The 20,454-nt window shown below is 45.7% G+C and overlaps 2 protein-coding genes across 7 annotated transcripts in view; one reads left to right on the forward strand and one right to left on the reverse strand.

The window, feature by feature from the left end:
• Positions 1 to 9,763, forward strand: part of COL17A1 (collagen type XVII alpha 1 chain) — a 63,951-nt gene extending 54,188 nt beyond the window's left edge. For all 4 annotated transcript variants that reach the window (XM_065067100.1, XM_065067101.1, XM_065067102.1 and 1 more), the window contains 14 exons: positions 57 to 122; positions 493 to 540; positions 1,757 to 1,870; positions 2,145 to 2,282; positions 2,829 to 2,912; positions 3,934 to 4,062; positions 5,176 to 5,265; positions 5,813 to 5,926; positions 6,175 to 6,327; positions 7,123 to 7,530; positions 7,724 to 7,864; positions 8,440 to 8,502; positions 8,708 to 8,779; positions 8,969 to 9,763. In XM_065067100.1, coding sequence (XP_064923172.1) covers positions 57 to 122; positions 493 to 540; positions 1,757 to 1,870; positions 2,145 to 2,282; positions 2,829 to 2,912; positions 3,934 to 4,062; positions 5,176 to 5,265; positions 5,813 to 5,926; positions 6,175 to 6,327; positions 7,123 to 7,530; positions 7,724 to 7,864; positions 8,440 to 8,502; positions 8,708 to 8,779; positions 8,969 to 9,015 — 1,667 coding nt within the window. In that variant the 3' untranslated portion in view covers positions 9,016 to 9,763. The remainder of the gene's footprint in view (positions 1 to 56; positions 123 to 492; positions 541 to 1,756; positions 1,871 to 2,144; positions 2,283 to 2,828; positions 2,913 to 3,933; positions 4,063 to 5,175; positions 5,266 to 5,812; positions 5,927 to 6,174; positions 6,328 to 7,122; positions 7,531 to 7,723; positions 7,865 to 8,439; positions 8,503 to 8,707; positions 8,780 to 8,968) is intronic.
• Positions 9,764 to 10,274: 511 nt separating this feature from the next.
• SLK (STE20 like kinase) overlaps positions 10,275 to 20,454 on the reverse strand; it is a 50,459-nt gene continuing 40,279 nt past the window's right edge. For all 3 annotated transcript variants that reach the window (XM_005508544.3, XM_005508542.3, XM_005508543.3), the window contains 5 exons: positions 20,105 to 20,229; positions 18,953 to 19,141; positions 17,702 to 17,827; positions 16,056 to 16,169; positions 10,275 to 15,448 (listed from right to left, as the gene is read on the reverse strand). In XM_005508544.3, the coding sequence (XP_005508601.2) occupies positions 15,302 to 15,448; positions 16,056 to 16,169; positions 17,702 to 17,827; positions 18,953 to 19,141; positions 20,105 to 20,229 (701 nt within the window). In that variant the 3' untranslated portion in view covers positions 10,275 to 15,301. The remainder of the gene's footprint in view (positions 15,449 to 16,055; positions 16,170 to 17,701; positions 17,828 to 18,952; positions 19,142 to 20,104; positions 20,230 to 20,454) is intronic.

Here is a 20,454-nt window from a genome sequence, read left to right on the forward strand (position 1 = left end):
TTTTGTCCACACTCTTTGTTCCTGTGAATCTCTGACTCTTCTTCTGCAATTGACAGGTGACAGAGTCACTATTCAGGGACCACCAGGAGTTCCAGGCCCGCCAGGCCCACCTGGACCCAAAGGTGAAGTTAAAAATCTTCTTTCTTTGCTGGTGGCCTCACACAGCCAGGAATGGTTGAGACTAAAGGATGGAGTGACGTGGTCCTTTGGGAACTGTGTCTGTGCCCACCTCTACCTTTTCAGGCAGAGCAGGACCATGGCAATGAATTGTTCTGAGCACAAGGCACCTGGACAGGTCACAGAGGGCTCAGGAAAGCTGCTGTGGCCTCTCCTTTCTGCTGTTGCCCAACAAGCTGCTACTCAAGATAGTCATTACAAGGGCTGGGTAGTTGCTTCTCTGACAACCTGTAGCTCAACTGCTCTATACAACCAATTATGGAACATGCAATGGCAGCCATTACAATTGTCTGTCTCCCTCGCTCTGTTTTCCAGGTGATGCAGGTGTCCCAGGCGCTCCTGGCATCCCCGGGGCATCTCGAGGTAAGAGGCCACACCATCATTGCTGTGATATTATCAAGAAATGCTGACATCCTGGTGGAGACTTTGAAAAATCTCCTTTGGGTTTTACAAGTATGGGTGCCAACCTAATGCTGATGAGATTTGTCTTCAAAACTTTTTTTTTTTTTCACGGCCTGCCTTAGATCAGACAATTTAATAATGGCAAGGTTTTTGTTTCCAGTTTACTGTGAATCCTTTGAGCCAGATTTTGTCCTTACGGGACATGAAAGAAAAGAATTCCAGGCTGGCTGACAGTGTTCCACAAGGGATTAAGGAAGCTGCATTGAACCCTCTAGTGGAAACTCTTCTGATCAGAACAAAAGTGCCCTTTGTTCAGTTTTACATACCCTCAGGTGGATTCTTGTCAATTAAGCTGCTTTTATTCTGAGTAAGAGCATCTCTGTGTGCAGGATATTAACGCAGTTTCATGAAAAGTGTGTATGGATTAAATTCAGTGTCTCTCCATATGAACAATGCCTCTGCTGCTCCACACTGTGTTCTAGCAATACTACCTCAGGGTGCTGGAAAGACAGACACCTTGTCAGTTGGCACCTTGGTGACAGGAATCACACAGGGCCCACCTCTATCTTGCAGTGGAGGTCAGTGAGGAGGTTCCTGAGCTGGCTCTGCCCCGGCTGGCTGGGACTGGGAGCGGCAGGGCAGTGAGGTGAGCCCCATGAGCCTGAGTGCTTTATGAAGCTCCAGCTGTACTGTGCACAGTGTTGCACTCTGGTACACAAACTGACCACATCTGTCTGTATGAAGCCAGGAAGGTTTCTGGACTCAGCCCTGCAGAGCTGCATAGGCTGAATTATAAGATGTCAAATTAATTGAAGACATTATACTGCCTAATAGCCCATGCTCAGACCATGTTTATAGATGGAGGTGGGGAGCTCCTCCATAATCCATTCCTAGAGCTTTTTCCAGACCTGTGGGAAGGATTCAATGCAAGCACACTTTAGTATCATGGAACGGGCTGCCCAGAGAGGTTGTGGAGTCTCCTTCACTGGAGACATTCAAAACGTGCCTGGATGCATTCCTGTGCGATCTGCTCTAGGTGAACCTGCTTAAGCAGGTGGGTTGGACTAGATGATCTCCAGAGGTCCCTTCCAACCCCAACCATTCTGTGATTCTGTGACCACTTGGTCTAATGCAATTATGCCAAAAACATTCCTTCTCCTTACAATGTTTTATATAGGTGGATCCAGACAAATTCAGGGACCACCAGGACCTCCTGGGCCACCCGGTCCTCCTGGCCCAGGTGGAAGTTCATCTCAAGAGATTCAGCAGTATGTTGCTGACTACCTGAAGAGTGAGTATAATGAGAGTTTGCTATGCGTCAGCAGATGCATGCCTATCTCTCTTTTGCTCCCTGAGCCCCTTGTCACTCTCCTTTTAGAAGCAGCACCCCTACTGCTCTGGCCTTATTTTTGCTGAACCCTGTGAAGTGCTGTTGCATGCTGTGGCCCCTGCAGAACTGTCCTTCTGTTGGTCTGCTTTTGCCAGGGGAAGAGGGTCCAGTAGTTGTGCATATGACCATTGTCTTCCTTCTAGTGATGCGTGTATATCTTTGGCTTCCTACGTAGGTGACAGTGTAAGGCATTATTTGACTGGTCCCCAAGGCCCACCAGGCCCTCCAGGCCTACCTGGAGTCATCACTACTGCAGATGGGACAAGCTTGGATTATGCGGAGCTGGCTACCCGTGTCATGAGCTATATGACAAGTAAGCACCATGTTGGTAAGCTCGGTACTGAGCCACACTCTTGGCTGAGTTTGTGTGACACCTAGGAGGTAAGAACTAGAGGAGAAACACCGGTTTTGAAATAGCAGCACCGCAACTCTTTTTCTGTAGTCTTGGCTCAGGACTCCACACAGCTGAGGTGGCCTCTGAGCTTTGTTTTAATGGTTAAATTCATTAACAATTGCTGCTGTTTAAAAAAGTCTAATTAGCTGTTAGACCCTGTGACACATTGAAGACCCAAACAGAGGTGGATCAATTTGGTATATGTGGTCTCACGTATTCTGAGGCTGCCTTGTATGCTTGAGGCCCTCCTAAAGTAAACGAAATTCCCCGTGCTTTTTGGAAGCAGCCTGGAATCCCAGTCAGAAGAGCACAGACCATACAGCTGTGGAGATGACCAGACTGTGTGAGACATGGTTGGGGGTGTGAGAAGCCCATTCCACTAGTTAAACTGGATTAATTTAGCTTTCCTTTGTCCCTGCCTGACCCCTCTTCACCTTCTGTCTCATCCTGCCTTCATTCCCACAGGCTCTTCAGATCGCTACCAGTCATTTGCCAGTTCGGTATCAACTACATCCGTTTTGTACCAAGAACTTCTGGACATGCTGCAGAGTAAGTGACCCCCAAGGGAAACATGAGGGCTGGGGATAAAGCATCCCAGCAGCCTGGAGAACTGCCCTTCCCTTCCAGTCTCCAACTGGGGTGTCAATCAGCTGCTTTGGAGGGCAAAGGCCTGCCATAGTTGCTGCTGAATGACCTGCAATGTTTCATCCAAATCCTCTGGAGACAGATTTATGTGTCTTGTTCTGGACATTCTGCATGCTTTCCAGGAGCTATACTTTTTTACCTTTTGCTTTTCATACCCACTGTTGTAACTTTGCAGTTTCCTGCCCTTTCCCCTCCCTTTCCCTCCTTGGCTCTCTAAGTGGCATCTGCCTATGTCCCTCCTTTTCAGGAGTTCCCCACAATTTCCTTCAGTCTCCCACTAAACCTTGGCTTTCTGCTTTCCAGCTCCCCCAGTCTTTTAGGGTCCTCCCCATTCCTTCTTGCCCACCCCAAAGCTTTGCTGTGTCTTTGTTATTAAGGTGAGGAGGATACCCAGCTCTTTGTTCTTTTCTACACACTGTTACTGTGGGCTGATATGTAAATCACCAGGATGTCATTTTGCTGCACCTGAAGGTATGGATGATACTGGCCAACACTGTCTTCATCTTGTGTGGTCCAGTGGGGAGTCAATCAGATTCCATGTCCAAACAGGGAAATGGCTGTTGAAATGCCACAGAGCTCGTCATGGTCTTTCCCAACTGAGACAGTTTTTATTCCCTTTGCCCATTCTGTTGTCCTGGGTGTCCTCAAGAAACAGAGCACAAGTAGGTGCCTTTAGCAATTCAGATTATCATCCTCCTCATGCCTGAGGTTGTAGGAGGTTCCCAGCCCTGTCACAAATGTTTCTGACACCACACACACTCAGCTCACACTCAGAAAAACAGTAGGGGGGGGAAAGGAGCTTTGCATCCATAGATTGTAGTGGTCTCCTAGTGGTGGGGCCTCAGCTCACAGGCTGAGAACTCCTCACACCTGGTATCTTTGCAGCATCTGGACAGTCTTAAAAAGATCTATTTTTCATTTCCAGGAGAAGAAATTCGTCAGTATCTAATTGGACCTCGGGGCCCACCAGGACCTCCTGGACCAGGGGGAGATGGCATGTCTCTGTCACTGGATTATGATGAGCTGACCAGACGGTTTATCAGCTATTTGACAAGTAATGGTCTTTATTAGTGTGCGTTTCCCTCTATTCCTTTGGGAGCTGAGCAGAAAGCTCATGCTGTCGGTGAAAACTCTATCAGTGTCAACTGTGTGAATCCCTATGTACAGAGACCTCCTCACAGGGATTGTGAGAGACTCAGAAGAGAATACCCTGCAGCTAAGATACTATGCACAGACTCTAGTAATGAGTTCCTGCTTTGCTAATGACTGAGCTTAGGAACATCATTTCATCTTAGCCATCTTTAAAGTCCCACCAACACCTTCAAGTGCCTTTATAACCCTTTTCACACTGTGTGGCCAGGATCTATCTGTAGAAGAGTTGATCTTCATGTCAAGGCAGCCCAGGCAAGGAACTCTTTGAAGTTTAAAGTTATTTGAAACAAATTCCACCTCTCTGTTTCATTTTCCCATCTGTAAAGGGGTGATATGGCATGTAAGAACTGTCGGGCAGAGGCAACTCTGGAGCATCCCCAACAGCACTGCTATAGTGCCTAATCCTGGTAGCTGCAACTATTTGCTTAAAAGCACAGACTAGTACATGCTCACTCTCACTAAACTGTCTTTAGAGACTATAGCTCACTAAAGGGCTTCTCCAAAGTTGGTGAGAATTTCCTCTTTGGTTCTGAAAGCAGGAAACTGCTGTTTAACAGCAGCACACCAACACTTCAAGCAGGACAGCTGCATTTTATTAGCAAGGACATTTCATTAGAGCAAATCACAAGGATGCTAAGTTTTGCACCAGAGCTGCTTGCAGATAAGTGAACACAGGGAGAGCAGCACATGCATCAGTGGGTCACAGCTGAGCTGAATATCCTGGGGTGCCCCACACTGTGTCAGAGGTTCCTGACATGTGCAGGGCTTTTGCCAAGAGTAGGGGCCTGATGTCTGTCTGCAGGTGCCCTTGTTTTGGGATTAACAAAACAAGCTTTAACTCCAAGTCCAGAACAAAGCCTGAGCCCTGGTTCCCAGCACAGTCTGCTGAAGGGATCACTCCACCCTGCAGGAGTTCATCCTGCATTGCCTTTGAACAAGCCCTGCAGCCTGTCTACTCCCACTGTAACAGCCTGTTTTGATCATCTGCTGCTCTTGGATCTGTTTGATTTCGCAGGTTCTGGGATGAGCATTGGGCTCCCTGGACCACCTGGGCCTCCAGGGACACCTGGTCTATCTTACAGTGACCTGACAGCATACCTGCGAAGTAAGCCAACTTTTCTACTCCCCTGCCATAGGTCCTTACACACCCCCAGGGTCCTTTTTATAGGTCTGTGCACAGAATTTCCCCTTTTGCCCATCACCCCATGAGATGCTGATGGTCCCTCTGCCTTAGTGAGTGGTGCTGCAGGCCTCCTGGGCTCTGCCAGCGCCTGCACAGACCGTGAGGGGCTGCAGACAGGTCACCATGCCCCTGTGCAGAGCAGCAGCAGCCAGGTGCTGTCTTGGGGTTGGGGATGGAGGAGCCCTTTGTCTTCTCCAAATTCTGCACAATAAAGGAATTTCTTATGTCTCTTTTTAAAAGTATATTTTAAAAAAACAGGGACTTCTACCCTCTTTGGGATCTCCTGACTTCCCCATGTGATGTCTACACTCAGGGAAGTGAGGTGAACCAGGAAGGCTGCACCAGAATGTTCTGGGGAGAAAAAAGCACTTTATACTTGCCTGTAGCTGGCATTAGCTCTATCAACGGGGAAGGTTCATCAAGGCTGTGATGTTTTGGGTGACTTGTTTTCTTCACTTGTGTCTTACAGACTCTGAATTCGGTGGTCTTGTCGGGCCCCCTGGACCTGCAGGGCCCCCAGGACCTCCAGGGATCCCTGGATCACCTGGCACCTCTCTGGAGGACATCTCTGCTTACCTACAAAGTAAAGCACTTGCGTTTCTCACAGCTTGGGGGGAGATTCTGTTTGTAGATGCTGGGGGGACTGAGACTGAGGTTTAGCTTGCTAGGGGCTCTGACTGCCTGCTGAGAACAAGGTCACTTAAATAAAAAAATCACGTCAACATCAGCTGGAAAGGGATGGAAGTTGGGGTTGGAGCCTTTAAACTTATTTCCAGACATGTGTGATTTCCTTGTTCTCTCACTGTCAGAAAATAATTCTTCTCTCTCTAGGTGTGGGATACTCGTCCCTCTCTGGAGTCCAGGGTCCACCTGGCCCTCCTGGCCCTCCAGGACCACCAGGCTTCTCTGGAACCGGCCTCCTGTCCTATGCTGACATCACCCACAGCGACGAGTTCAGGAGCGAGCTGATCCAGTACCTGAAAAGTAAGGGGTACCACCCATCCTCCCTGCACACACCCCGCGCTGTGCTCTGCCGTGCGCAGGCTGCCGGCTCTGCCCCAGCTGGGCCAGTCCTGTGGGAACCCTCCCTGAACTGGGGTGCAGCAGCACCTCGGCTCTGCAGCCAGGGCTGTGCAGGACTGCGCTGCGCCCACAGGCTCAGCCCCTCTCAGTCTGACCGCGAGGCAGAAGTCCGTGTTGTGAGCCAAAGGGACAGGTGCTGGGCAGTGGTGGTTGGCCTGTGCTGAATAGCGAGGCCTTAGTAAGGTCACCTGCAGAATTTTGCTGTGAGAAAAGCATTTTCTTTGCCTACAGAGCAATGGAGGATGTAGGGGTTGGAGGGCAGCATTGAGCCAGCTATGAAGCAACATTAGTCTGAATTCTCATGCTGGCAAGTTGTCCACGACACCCTGTACAAAAAATGGAGATACCCTCACTTGTGGAAAACTGGTCACTGAACAGTCATTGGGGCAGCTGTGCTGAAATAGGCCTGATGGGAGTGCACCCCTCTGTAAAATCGTTGGGCATGTTTCCAGGATCAGGCACCCAAAACTGTAGGAGGGATGGGAAGGCAAAGGGTGTTGTGCCCTCTGTAGAGATCAAGGTTGATGTAGGTGCAGGATGCCTTAGAAATGGCACTGAATGAGGGTGGCTGCGATGATGGGCAGGACAGAATATCACACTCGAGTCTTCATGCGGTTGGTAGCGCAGGACCTCTGCCAAGCCTGGGGGGTCCAGGTACCCCAGTGTCCCTGAAGTTCCCCCTCTTGTATTTTGCAGGTGATGAAGTTCGAAGTTACATCTCAGGGCCACCTGGGCCCCCTGGGCCACGGGGACCACCAGGACCCAAAGGAGACAGTGGCTTAGTGGCTGGGTCTATGTCTTCATCATACCATGGGTTACGGACTTCCGAGCGGTTGCATGGAGGATCCCTTGGTGCTGAGGGATCCCATGAGGGATCACTGGGCACTGGCAGCTCATACGGCAGCTCCATGAGCAGCATGTCATCTTACAGTGCCTCACGGAGCAGCGGTGGCTCTTATGATGCCTCCATGGGCGGTGATGGGTTGTTGACAGAGGAGGAATCACACAGGAGATCAGCAGGTTCAAGCAGATCTTACGGTGACTCCTTCCATGGATCCCTGGATTACACTGAGCTGGCACTCCGGGTGTCAGAGAGCCTACAGAGTGAGTGGGACACCTGCTTGTCCTGATCCTCTTTGTCCCAGCCCACAACTCCTAACCCCCCAGGGTGCCTGGTGTCCCACTGTTCACTTCCCTCACCCTTCCTGCTGACTGCGGCTCTGCCATGCACCTTCCTGCCTCTGCAGCCAGCCAGTTTTCCCAGAGCTCCTTTCAAATGACGTCTTTAATTTCCCAGGCCAAGGTATTCTCCAGGACTTGATGTCTTACACTGCACAGGGACCCGTGGGTCCCCCAGGCCCTCCTGGTCCCCCCGGCATCAGCAGGGTTTTTGCAGCCTACGGCAATGTCACTGAGGACCTCATGGACTTCTTCAGAAGTAAGTGACATATTGACTTAGTGTTTGTGGCTCATGCATATGAGACTTCTCCAACCTCACGTACACCTGGTAGTCTTTGCACCTTTGCATGCTGCAAAACTACAGTCAAGACACAAAACTGGAGGCAGAGAGTCTTTCCATCCCCTTTGTCCCTTGCTGGGGAGTCTCACCATTAGGAAGGACATCAGGTTTTCCCACTACTTATAGGAAACTCATCCCAAACCCCGAAGGCCACTGTGCTTGCAACCCTTGTGGCCCATTTTAACGTGGCAGGGCTGGCACATGACACAGCTGTTCTCTAATTCCCCTCCCTGAGCATGGGCCAGCGTCAGGCCTGGTGACAGGCAGGACACCCAGAGAGGGTGGCAGAGCAGTGCTGGTGAAATGGGATCACAGCCTCCCTGGGACTTTGTTGAGACCAAACCTATTTATTTTAAAAACCTGCCCTCAGTCAGTCTAATCCCATCTAACGTAATGTCCTTCCAGTGTGATGCGCTGCTGCTCTCGGTGAGCACAGAGGCTTTTGCAAGTAGTTTGTTCCACTCATTCATCATCTCCTTCATGTCTCTCTCCAGAATATGGTACCATCCAGGGGCCACCTGGTGAAAAGGGGGAGAGGGGTTATCCTGGACCCAAAGGTAAGGCTTGCCATCCTTTCCCTCTCAAGCCCTGTAATGCCCAGGGTGCAGCACTGTGTTCACAGATAGCTGGCACAGGGCTGCTTGCAGGGAAGGTGGCACCTTCAGGATCTTGGCCCAAGCACGAACTTGGTCTTACCCTGGCCTGTCACTGGTCGTGGGCCAGTCATTCTCAAGGGCAAACTTGGTGTTCTCATTCCTTCAGGTGACCCCGGACCAATGGGCCCACCAGGACGGCAGGGGCACAGGGGACCACAAGGAGAGAAAGGAGAGAAAGGTGAGGACACTGGCTGACCCCAGGAGCAGAGTTTGCCTGTTGGGGAGTGAAGGATTCCCCAGACACCGGCCCATCTCTGGGAACTGCTGGAAAATCCACACGGTCCCATTTTTGTCTTATTTTGTTTGTTTGTTTGTTTCCTCACATGAGCTTTTCAAATAATCCTCCTTTTAACTTTTTTGTCCCCAGGTGAAAAAGTGTATGTTGGCAGAAGAAAAAGAAGTGTTGGGGTTTAAGGAAAGAGCCAGCTCGGTTCTGTACTGGGCAGCATTGCCAGCAGCCCGTGGAGAATTAGCTGAAATCTTCACTGCCTTAGTGCTGAAGTGTCCCTGCCCATCAGCTACCACTTAGACTTAATAGTGCATTGTCACTGCTGAGATTGGAATGGCTCTGTGTCCAATGTGGCCCTTGCATGGGTATTTGCTCCTGTTGCTGATATTTGGCTTAGCTCCCCTGAATTCCCAGGTTCATATGTCTTTGGATTGACAAGGGCTTCCTGTCTCACCCAGTCCAGGTTTGTATTACTCCCAGCTCTGTAAAAAACATTTAACAACTGGCCAACTATCCAGAAAAGAAAAAACAGGAAACCAGTCCTTTCCCACCCAGAAGACAAATGGCCTTGTCAGAAACCCTGGGACTGAGCTTGCTCACTGCGCTGGGATTCCCGTTCTGTGCACTCGCTGTGCCGGCTGCAGGCAGGAGGCCCTGCTGAAGCACGTGCTGGTGCTTCTGAGTGGGGCTGTGGCTTTGGGGGGGGGTCCCCTGTGCAGGTGCAGCACATGCAGGTGCTTCGCAGGGAGCCTGGGTCGCCTGTTGATAGCAGCACAGTGAGATGTGTCATGCGCAGGGACTGAACTGAAGCACTTTTAAGTGTAGTTTGTTGATCTTTTAAAAATATTTTTGTAATTTTTTTCTGGTTTTTAAACTTTGGGGAAAAAAATGTTTAATGTAAACAGCCCCATTAAAGTGTGTTTTTCACCCCAAGGTGCGTGATCAGTGTTACATCAGGCTGTCAGCACCAGCTTCACTGTGACGGTGGGCAGACACAGGTGGTGGTTTTGGTGGTTGGTGTGTTTCGCATCACTGGTACGTGACCCAAGCAGACACCGAGCTGCTCCTCAGGCATCCCTGCCTTCCAGCCACATTGTCCCAGGTGCCACAGTCACCATCAGCCAAACAGCAGCGCCTCACTCCTTCACCTCTAGCGGATCAGGAAGGGTTGCACCATGAGGGACCACGGACTGGGGGGCAGAAACGAGCTCCTACAGCCCCACCTTGAATTCCCACTGACAGGGTAGTTACTGAAAACAACATTCTTTTTGTTTTGTGCTAAATCCACACTCCCACCCCAGGCTGTTCCCGTCAGGGAGCCCCACATTGCACAATGTTAAAATACTTTTTATACCCAATTATTTTAACAATTCTAAACTGTCACATTCACTCATGGATCACTTATATTTCATGAGACTTTTCCATGAACCAAGCAGAGGCCATCTCAGCAAACTGTGATTTTATTTTATTTACAGCAGAATTATTACAATATTCTACAGAAAGCCATGAAATCAAATTACTTTTAAAAACAAGACAAAAAACACCCAAACCCTGTTGTATGGCTGCTACTGCAAGTTCACTTCCACGCGCTGCACGTACAGAGACCCTTAGCCAATTATTCATCCATCTCATGATTTTGGTTGCATTCTGTAAGGCAAAAATGACTTGGTTTGCAGTTAACACAAAACATTCAGCAAACTGCTGGGGCAACGCAAGGTTGGAGGTGCCTCGGAGGAGTGTGCTCACCGCAGGCCTCCCTGCTTGCCTTTCCTACAGAAAACAGGGGTATGACAGGTCAACATTACAGATTTCATTCGGTGTCCCTTTCTAGTTTCTGTTCTCTCCACCACTTTAGAATTGATAATCAGTAACAAACGGTAAGTGTGGAAGAGATTTGGGAAGATTAGAGCATCTTTGGGCTAAGTGACTCCCTTCTGCTTTTAGTACAGTGGAAGCACACGAGTCCTTCCTAATTCATGAGCTGGTTTTGAGCATGTTCTTAAGAGATGTCTTCTCTGGCACCACTGACTGCTCCCATGCCAGAAGCACAGAAGTAGCTACAGAAACAAAGAATGAGGATCGGGGCGAGAGAAAGGGGATGGAGAACTAAAAGCTCTGCATGCAGAGAAACACCGTAACGTCTTTTGTCTTCTCCTTCCCTTTATCTGTCCTCATCTTTTGTAAGACTGAGAAATGATGGGGCACCCTGGCCTTGGTTCATTCTCTCTGATCTGGTTTCGTACCTGCTGTGAAGATGGCAGAAGTCAGGGAGTGGGAAATGTGCGTGGACACATCAACGCAAGGAAGCTTCTGAGATCCAGAAGTACAGATTTTGGAGTAAAGCAACCAGATTGTAAATGTTAACAAAGCAGCAGAAAGTTATCTACACAGTAACCATCCTCAGTACTCCTCCCTGCCCTTTCCTCCAGTGACCATATAGTCACTGTCCTCAAAAACTCACCTCACTTCCCCACAGAGATCAACCAAAAAGCAGCATTTCAGCAGAAGCAACTAGCACTGAGCTGTTCTCTGGCTTTCTGCAAAGATGGGTGTTTCCCAGCTGTGAAAATCAGGCCACCTAGAAGTGGATTCAAGTACCTGAATTCAGAAAAACCTTTTTCAAATCCTTCATATACTAAAGTATCCTTGAAATACTTGCAAGACAGAAACTGTTTCAGGTAGAGAATCAACTTCCTATGTTCAGTTACCACCATAAGAGACATTGTGGTGTGCTGATGAAAGTAATCACCTTACTGCTTTGCTTGGCTCTTAGTTAAGATGCTAAGTTTCCTATTTATTAAGAAAAAAAATCAGTAGCATGGAATTAAAAATAAAGTCCTCTGAGACAGAACAATAATTTTTTTAAACTATATGATCGATTACATATTGAATACCCATGAATGTAATTTAAAAGGATATTAGCTTGAAACATCTGGAAAAAAAAAAAAAAGGATGCAGCTAGGAATGAATATCAGTATTTTGAAAGTGATGGGAAAAGTGACGTTGAGTGAACGCCACTGGTCAGGACAGCGCCGTGCTGCCGCCTCTGAACTTGAATTTGGATGTCAATTTAATTGAAGGTTTTCCTTTAGAAAGCGTTAATAAATCAGGACCTACCTAATCAATAAGAATAACCTCACTATTGTACCTTTTCATGCCGTACATGCTTCTCATGTATTCAGCAGAGAGAGTGGAGTGCTTGGGAAAAGAAATTTGTTCTATGGGAATCAGAGCGGAACAAATGCAGGAGCATTTCCCCTTGACCAAAGCAAACAGCAAAGTTCCCCTGGGACTTCAGGAGGCGACACAGCCCCTTTTCCCCTCCTCAGGCACAGAATTTGTTCAAGATGTAGAATCTCATTAGCAAACAGGGGCAGCAGAACCACCCGAGGTCAATGGGCCAAAGACGTCCCTGGGCTGCCGGCAGCCTGGCGCGGGCAGAGGGTACGGGATCCTGCAAACAGCCGAGCTCCAGGACCTGTGAGATGTGGGTAGAGCCCCCGGCTCCTGCACCGAACAAGGCCCGACCCCAAGAAAGGTGACTCGGCAGGTGCTGAGATCTGCTCTCAGAGCTCAGGAACACCAGGCTGTGAGGACTGACCCTGTCAGAGGCCGTGGGCCTGCAGGCTGGGTTTTTTGTGAGAATCAGTTGTAAATACAATCGAACAACCGATATATGACACTGTGACTCATGCATTTCATTGCCTTTGCTCATTTTCCCATGGACAGTATTTATGGCGTAGTAGAACACAAAGGTGAGAAAATACTGATTTGTGGTCGTCTTGTGGGGGAAAATGAGATCTGCCAAACTCTCAGTACAAAGTACATTGTTTTGGCCAAGGAAAATATACCTAACTGCCTTGGAGAGGGAGCTCCTAGCATTTATTAAAGGATGTGACAGTAGAGAGATTGGATTTAGTATCTCAGGAGGTCTCTTGCAGAGCTGTGTGAGACTAAGTTAATTTGAAATGCATTTTCTGACATTGATATAATGTTGTATACTTCTTTCATGTTCTCCAATACTTACAACCAATTTTATTAGCCTAAATGTCTAAGTACCCATGCTAGATCCTGTTATCCCCCAGAAAAACATATTTTCACGCTTGATACCAATTCTCAGCACAGTTCACAAAGCTGCAACTGCTTACCAGCGCTTACCAGAGACCTGACCAGGCACCTGCTGAAGCTTCGATCCCTCCCTGCATCACGGAGCACAGCTATGTGTACAGTTTACAGTGAGATCAGACTGGGGGGGCTTGTGAGAAAAGGATCCTCAAAGAAAAGATTGTAAAGATTTAGACAGAGGTCAACAGTAGGCCTGGATATATTAGCAATTTATCACTGGAACTGCCAAAAATGCGAGTTAACATTTCCCACTGAGGATTTACTGTGGATGAAGGGAGCAACAATCCAGAAGGGAAATCTGCCTGCCCTGGCTGCTCCCCGAGTAAAGCCCTGAGCCTGCTTCATACAGAACAGCAAACAAATTCCATTAAATACAGAGATGAAGATTATTTAATCTTATTTTAGTAACAGTCAATTTATGATGGTGAAGCTTAAAAAGTAAAAGGCCTTCAACGGCATTTTTTACTCTACTAAATAAACCATTTAAAGAACTTTGCATTTAGCAACAGGTAACATGCTAGAGATATGGTATGTGAATTTACAACAGTACACAATACACATTTATATAATAAAATGCCAGAAATTAAGGCTAGCTATTAAAGTAATTATGCTATCAAAAAGTTACAAAATTTAAATTAAAACATGCATGTTCCAACTGTTTTTTACTGTGCTGTAAATTTTAAGTGTCTTCATTGAGAAGGTACCAGCTCAACGTCCAAGGGTTTCTGCATCCAAGATTTAAACCACGTCCGATTAAAGTCCTGTGTTAATTTTCGAGTTGACTCACATGCATCGACACTGTTCCCATGAAGCGAACATCACGTGAGGGTCACGAGTCCCGCGCTCAACACAAGCCAGCAAAACAAAACGTGTACAGCTGACACCCAGAGAGACCAGAAAGTCGGGCTTCAACTGACAAACGCAAATCCTGTCCTACAAATGGAACTCCAGCAAACCAAAGTACGGCTGATAATCCCGTCTCTGTATGACTCAAACTCTACCCACCAACAAGAGTGCAGTAAAAGTGACCCAATACAGTTGTATTTCCCTACCAGCTGTATGAGAAACATTGCAGATTTTTCCACTGCAGATCAGTCAGGTAAATAACTTATTGTACACCTACGAACTTGAAAAATAAAAACTGCCTATGTTAGTACATGGCAACACAAAACAACAGCTTCATAAAGTAGTTTGTCTATATATTTAACTTAAATCTTTCTATAAAATAAAATGACTAAAAAAAAAGAAAAACCACATCTAACACTTGTAATCAAATGAGACTTTAGCCATGGTTATTTATAAATACAACCGCCCACCTCCACGTTTCTGAGGGAGTTTAACTGAACAGGCTTTGGTAGGAACAGAACAACGGCTCTACCCACCCAGGTACAGCTGGAGAAACCACGTGCACTTTGCACACCGCTTCCTAAAAAATACATTCTACAGCTCTTAATTCGTAGATCTCACCACCTGTAATAGCTAAGGAAAATAATAAACTGTGCATTTTAAAGTTAGCATTTCTTTCACCTTTACATATTTTAGTGCAAAATATTTTAGGGTGAGGATTTACAACAAAAACGGCAGTAGCAGCAAGAAATCTTCTGGTCTGTACAGTAACGACAATGCTAAGGAGTTCTGTTTCTTTAAATGACAAAACACTACCCTGTTGCCAGGATTAGCATATCTAAGTGTTTCAGGCACTGTATTAATTAAACTAGCACCCCATTAAATTATGGAACTAATGGACAAAATATGTAATGGAGATCAGCTCAGTTTAATTTATGCCAGAGGTTTCTTTTTAAATAAGTTGCAAAGGCTTTTGCTCTTACCAATGGTGTTTAAACACAAGGGTTTATTTTCCTGATTATTGGCATGTTCTGAGTAATTAGTTTCAGTCCTGGCTATGAAGACCCTGCTCAACATTATAATATTTGAAGTTTCAGCAGTTTCAGTTGTGGAATTCTCTGGTGGAGAAATCAGACACTTCAGAACACAGTAGCAGAATTAATATTACACCGTTTAAATGTTCACATGAGAAACCGTTTTGTTGTGATCAGAAAGAATATAATTAATATTTTAGGCTTAAAGTCAAAACCATAGATAACATAACTTATGAGGCCAAGATAAAAGCCCCACTTATTCTTGAAACATCTGAAGGACGTAGCATTACCATTAGACACCAACACCTTTTTCTTCCATTCTGAGAAGAAACTGATCGTGACACTGATTGTCTCCACTGACCACCAAAGGCGCGAGGCCCTTGGACGTGCACCGCGGATGGAGTCCGGTTAGACAATGACGATGGAGAATTCCAAATACGAAAAAAACCTACAGCAGTCCCCAGAGTTACGACCCAGTGGAGTGAAGGCTGGGGATCGGATAGAATTTGGAAATCCGGCTTTGTGTTGAAGGGTTAAGGCATTCAGATTCTCCAGTCATTTTAAAGAAAACTTCCTGTTCCTGCAGTTTTCTGGCAAATTCTTCTTCCAGTGTCTAAAACCCAAATCAGATTGTCATCGGATTAGCAAGGCAAAGTACAAGAAACCTATTGTACACTGGTGACATGTTGTCTGATGTAACATCATAACACCACATGCCATCACAGAAAAAAAAATCACCTAGCAATTATTAAACTGCAAGACAACCAAGATGCAGAAAGCCAAGAGTATAATCTGCCCGCAGGACACTCTCAGGACTGTGTGAAGATCTAGTACTTTCCATCTTAAAATAAAATATAAAAACCTAAACCAACCTCCACCTTCCTTTATCTGCTATTTACCACTCGATTTTTGTAGTAATGTACTGGCTTCTGAAATACATTCCTAAAACCAGACTTACCTCCAGCTAAGCACTTGTATATGCAAACACACAGACGTGCCCTGCAAAGGGAGCGCAGCAAGAGGCTGGTAACACACAAGCCTTTTTTGTCGCACATGCCCTTTGCTCAGCTTTTGCACATTTAACATCTTTTATTATTCAATGAACTATATAGTAGCTTCCTACAGTTTGTTTCTCCGCCTCCGCGATACTTCTTGTATTGTCTGTATTTGGTAGATTCAACTCTCAATTATTTTCTGATTCAGAAATGGCTCCGATTTACCTTTTTTCTTGGTCTCAATTTCTCTCTCCATTCCTTCAGTTCTTGACTGTGCTCTTCATCCAGCTCTTTTAGCTTCTGAGTCTCATGCTCAACCAGTAGATGGCATTTTTCATTCTTAAAACAAGATAAAGATAATCCTTATGTAAAACTAATTCAGATTAGGCAACTCAACATTTGTACAGTGACATATGTTGTCCTAATTCTTTTTAATTAGCTTATTCCGTGTAAATAGTGACGTGAATAGTTACAAGATAAAAGTATGCTACGAGGCTGCATTACCAAAAGCTGATCTTACCATCAGAACTAATTGAGATAAGAAATATTGTAAATCCAAATATACAGTTGAGTATCGTTAAGGCAGCAGCTGCCAGCATGACTGTGAATTGAGTCTCACTGCCTAATAACGCTTTCCAAGGTCGCACAGCATTTCTGCTTTGCTTTCTGAAGACCGTTTGTGTAACTTATTAAAATCGATTGCATTAAAGAGGAGATAGTTTTTTGGAAATATTTCAACTCATGGTGCCAAGGAGCTGAGACTAACAAATGGGGCTTAGAGAGGAGAGAAATGGGCTTGCAGAAGCAGCCTCAGAATCACTCTATAAAAAGGAAAAGCATAATCCAACTACTCATTGGCTTCTCATTCCTCTCAGTAAGGTACTACTGCCTTTCAGAGGACTTCTGCAGCACTGTACAAACAAACAAAAAAAGTATTTGGCTACATCAAATCTTTGATTTTTAAGAGCAGTTGGCAATGGCAGCCTCTAAACCCCATGTTCTTGTTTCTAGGGCTCCAGTCCCGACTGGGTCTGACGCAGAGTACAAAAATGACAAGCATTTGGCTGGACCTGAGTGCGGCCAGCGGCCAGTTTTCCTCAGTGAAGCTCAGAGTAGCCCTAATCTGCTCAATTTTACTTGAGCTGAAACTCTTACAAGACTCCCACGGTACTTGGGGATTACTGAGGTGCATTAGTGGCATAGTCAGGGACTGTTTTCGCAGGACATAAGGAAGCGAATAGAGTAGAACTGGCTTCACCGGTCATTGGACGATCGATCTCTCAACGCAAAGGTCATCAGCGGGTGATCATTTAATGCTTTAAAACTGCTTTGTGTCCCCGAAACAGGGAAAAGCTGATTTAACAGAAAAGGAGATCTGGCCTCTGGCACAAACTGCATAGCCAGAGAGACAGAATAGAGTTCCTTATCGCAAGAAGAGAATTCCTTCCAAGTACCTTCCAGAAGCTCAAGTACAAAGGGCAGCCTGCACTTTGTAAAAACCACCTCACCCCATGTACTGCTACAAACGCCTTGCAGGTACCGCCTGGTGCTGCCTACCTCTGCTCTGATTAATGACCTTTCAGCAAAATCAGGTTAAAAGGAAACGTTTCCTACAGAAAACAGCACTGGGAACTTGACAGGTATTCTAGAAGTGGTTCGTGCTCTTCTTGCATTTAAAATGATTTGTCATTAACTGATGTAAGTATATGAATCTGGTTAAGCAGTTATGCCGCAGGCCTTTGAAAGCAAAGCTGAAAAAGAACCTACACCAGCCAGTAAAAAGGAAGGAAAAGATGTTTCTGCTTTGCCTGCATCACTTATTACCCTGAGTCTGCCCACTGAATGTTCACTTAATAGAATCTATTTTTAACCTGTAACTGATGCAGTTCTCTGATGTTCGCTTCACACTGCAACTGAAGGTCCCGCATTTGGTTTTCATGTTTCTGATGCTGAGCCAGCCTCTCATTCTTCTGTCTCTTTTCCTCTTGAATAGCAAACTAAAATTAAAAATAAGAAGATGGTTTATATTGTGCTTCTAGATACAACAGTTTACATGAGTCAAAAAACTGTATGTAACAGAATGTATGTACACAGCATAACTGAAAAGAATGGTTTTAAATATTTAAACAAAAACTGTATTTTCTTTATTCTTTCTTTTTGTCTATTATTCCATTTCTCTGCCTGCACTGTTTCCTTAAAATGCAGCACATTTCACTTCCAGACTCCCGAAGTTACCTTTCCCCGACGCGAAGTGACACAGCGGTGTTGCCACAAGTGTCAGTCGAGGTTGGTATTTTACACCTACAGGAGACTCTATTTCCCAGATTTCTCGTCCTTCCCCTGCTCACCATATGAAACCATGATTTGGGACTTTTGTGCAGCAGTAGAAAGCAAACCTCTGAACATCTTCACAACATTCCCTTTTAAAGAACGAGTGAATACCTACAATTTCAGTTCAAAAGCTCACAAAAATCAAGTATTCTTTAAAATATTTCACAGAATCACTGAATGGCTGAGGCTGGAAGGGACCAGTGAAGATGGACCCCCCTGCTCAAAGGAGGTTGTGCAGGACTGTGTCCAGCTGGGTTCTCAGTATCTCTACAACTCCTCTGGGCAACCTCGTCCTGCATCTGACCATCCTAACACTAAAAAAAAGTGTTTTCTTATGCTGAAGTTGGATTTTCTGTATTTCAGTTGCAACTACTGCCTCTCATCCCGTCACTGGGCACCACTGAGAAGAGTCTGGCTCCACCTTCTTTACTCCCTCCTGTTGGGTACTCAATGACAAGATCCTCCTGAGCCTCCTCTCCTGGCGGAAGCATCCCAGGAATCCCAGGCATTCCCTCCTACACAAGACCCACCAGTCCCTTGAGTCATCTTCAAGGCCCTTTGTGAGGTTCACTCCAGTAAATCCCTGTCTGTCTTGTACGGGGAAGCCCAGGACTGGACCCAGTGCTGAAGATGAGTCCCACCAGCGCAGAGGGGAAGGACGAGTTCCTCTGACCCAGGGCACCAACCCAGGTCTGAACCATCCATAACCTTGCTGAGAGCGTACTCTATCCCATCCTCACACTTACATTACTTTAAGCATTTCCACTAACAAAACTGTTCTTATTCAATACCTGCTTAATTTTTTCACGGTCTTGGTCTGGAGAGGCTAATGAATTGATTCTTAAACTTTTCTTAAACATCGCCATTCGAGTCTTTGCTTCACTTCGCTGGATTTTAGGCAGTCTCGCTCTTTCCTGAGTTTGCTTGTTCTTTAGCTCTTCGATAAGGCGCTGATTATATCTCTGCATTTGTTCTGTTTCCTAAAATGTTAACCATACGGAAATGTTACAGAGCAACTGTTACGTTAGAATATCAGCATCTCATTTCACCAGTAAGCAAGCTGTTTGACTCAGCTTCTTCCAACAGAAACCAGTCCTGGTGATATCAATGGGAAGGGGGGGCTTCTCCACTTATTCCAGAGCACTCTGGATCATGCACAACCGGATGAAATTCTCTAATAACTATGAATACACATATATTTTACCAGTGGTTGTTCGACTCCTGAAGTGCATTTTAAAAAGTCTGTGTTATTCAAATGGAGAAACTTTCGTGGAACTGAACTTCCGCTACCGCAGTTGTGAGACGCTGGTTTGTTGCAAAAGCTGGAGAAAGCAACTGGAATTATGGGGATAAACCAAACCTACAGGAACAAGCCTTGGTGGAGGCTGCTTGTGCTCCAGCCACCAAGGAGATCCTCTAATATCCTTCTATTGGGTTTACATTTTCAAAAACTGAACTACTCTGTTTACCATACTCTATAAAAACCAAAATGCCTTGTGGAACACAAGTGTTGTCTTTGGGACTTTATAGGATTTAGCTATAAAGAGACAGTTGTCAGCTACTTGCCCAAAAGCTAATCCAGTTCATTCTGATCATTTAATTCCAGGATGATTTACTAAGGAGCAGATCTACTTAAACACAAGCCAAATCTGGTTATAAGCAGAATTTGGTATTTTTAATAGAAAAAGGTTGATGTTGTAGTTGGCAGGGGTTTTTTAAGATCAAAAGGGAAAAAACTTGACCACTTTTACTTCAACATACTACTAAGTTATTAAAGCAAAACAATTAAGAGTTTTTAAATTTCAACAGAACATACACAGGTTCAAAATACCTGCGTCATCTTTCTTGTGCAAGCAAACAGCTACAGTAGAGATCATGGGACTACCTGACAACAACCCCACATATTATAATACACAAAACAAAGTGTCAAAGTCAACACTAACTTTCTCATGCCTCTTAAGCAGCTGGTGTCTCTGCATGAAGTACTGGTCTTTGAGTTGCTGTTTGAGGAGCTGGTGTTTCTCTTGCAGATGTCGCTCTTCCAGCTCCCAGATTGCAGCTTCGCGAGCTGGAAAAAAGAGGAAGGCTGGTTCAGAAAGTACAATACAATACTTTCTAATCGACCTGCTAGTGTACGTGTAGAAGTGGCCTACAAACACATTTTGAGAAAAATGCTATTCCATAGCAAGTGGGTTTTCTACAGTTCTAGATTAGTCATGAAGATCTTTCAGAAATTTAACACAGACTACTGCTTTTTTAAAATACAACACATATAACAGCTTTCAAAGAGGGA

This window comes from Columba livia, chromosome 6 (genome assembly GCF_036013475.1).
Source record: "Columba livia isolate bColLiv1 breed racing homer chromosome 6, bColLiv1.pat.W.v2, whole genome shotgun sequence".
NCBI classification, from domain to species: Eukaryota; Metazoa; Chordata; class Aves; order Columbiformes; family Columbidae; genus Columba; species Columba livia.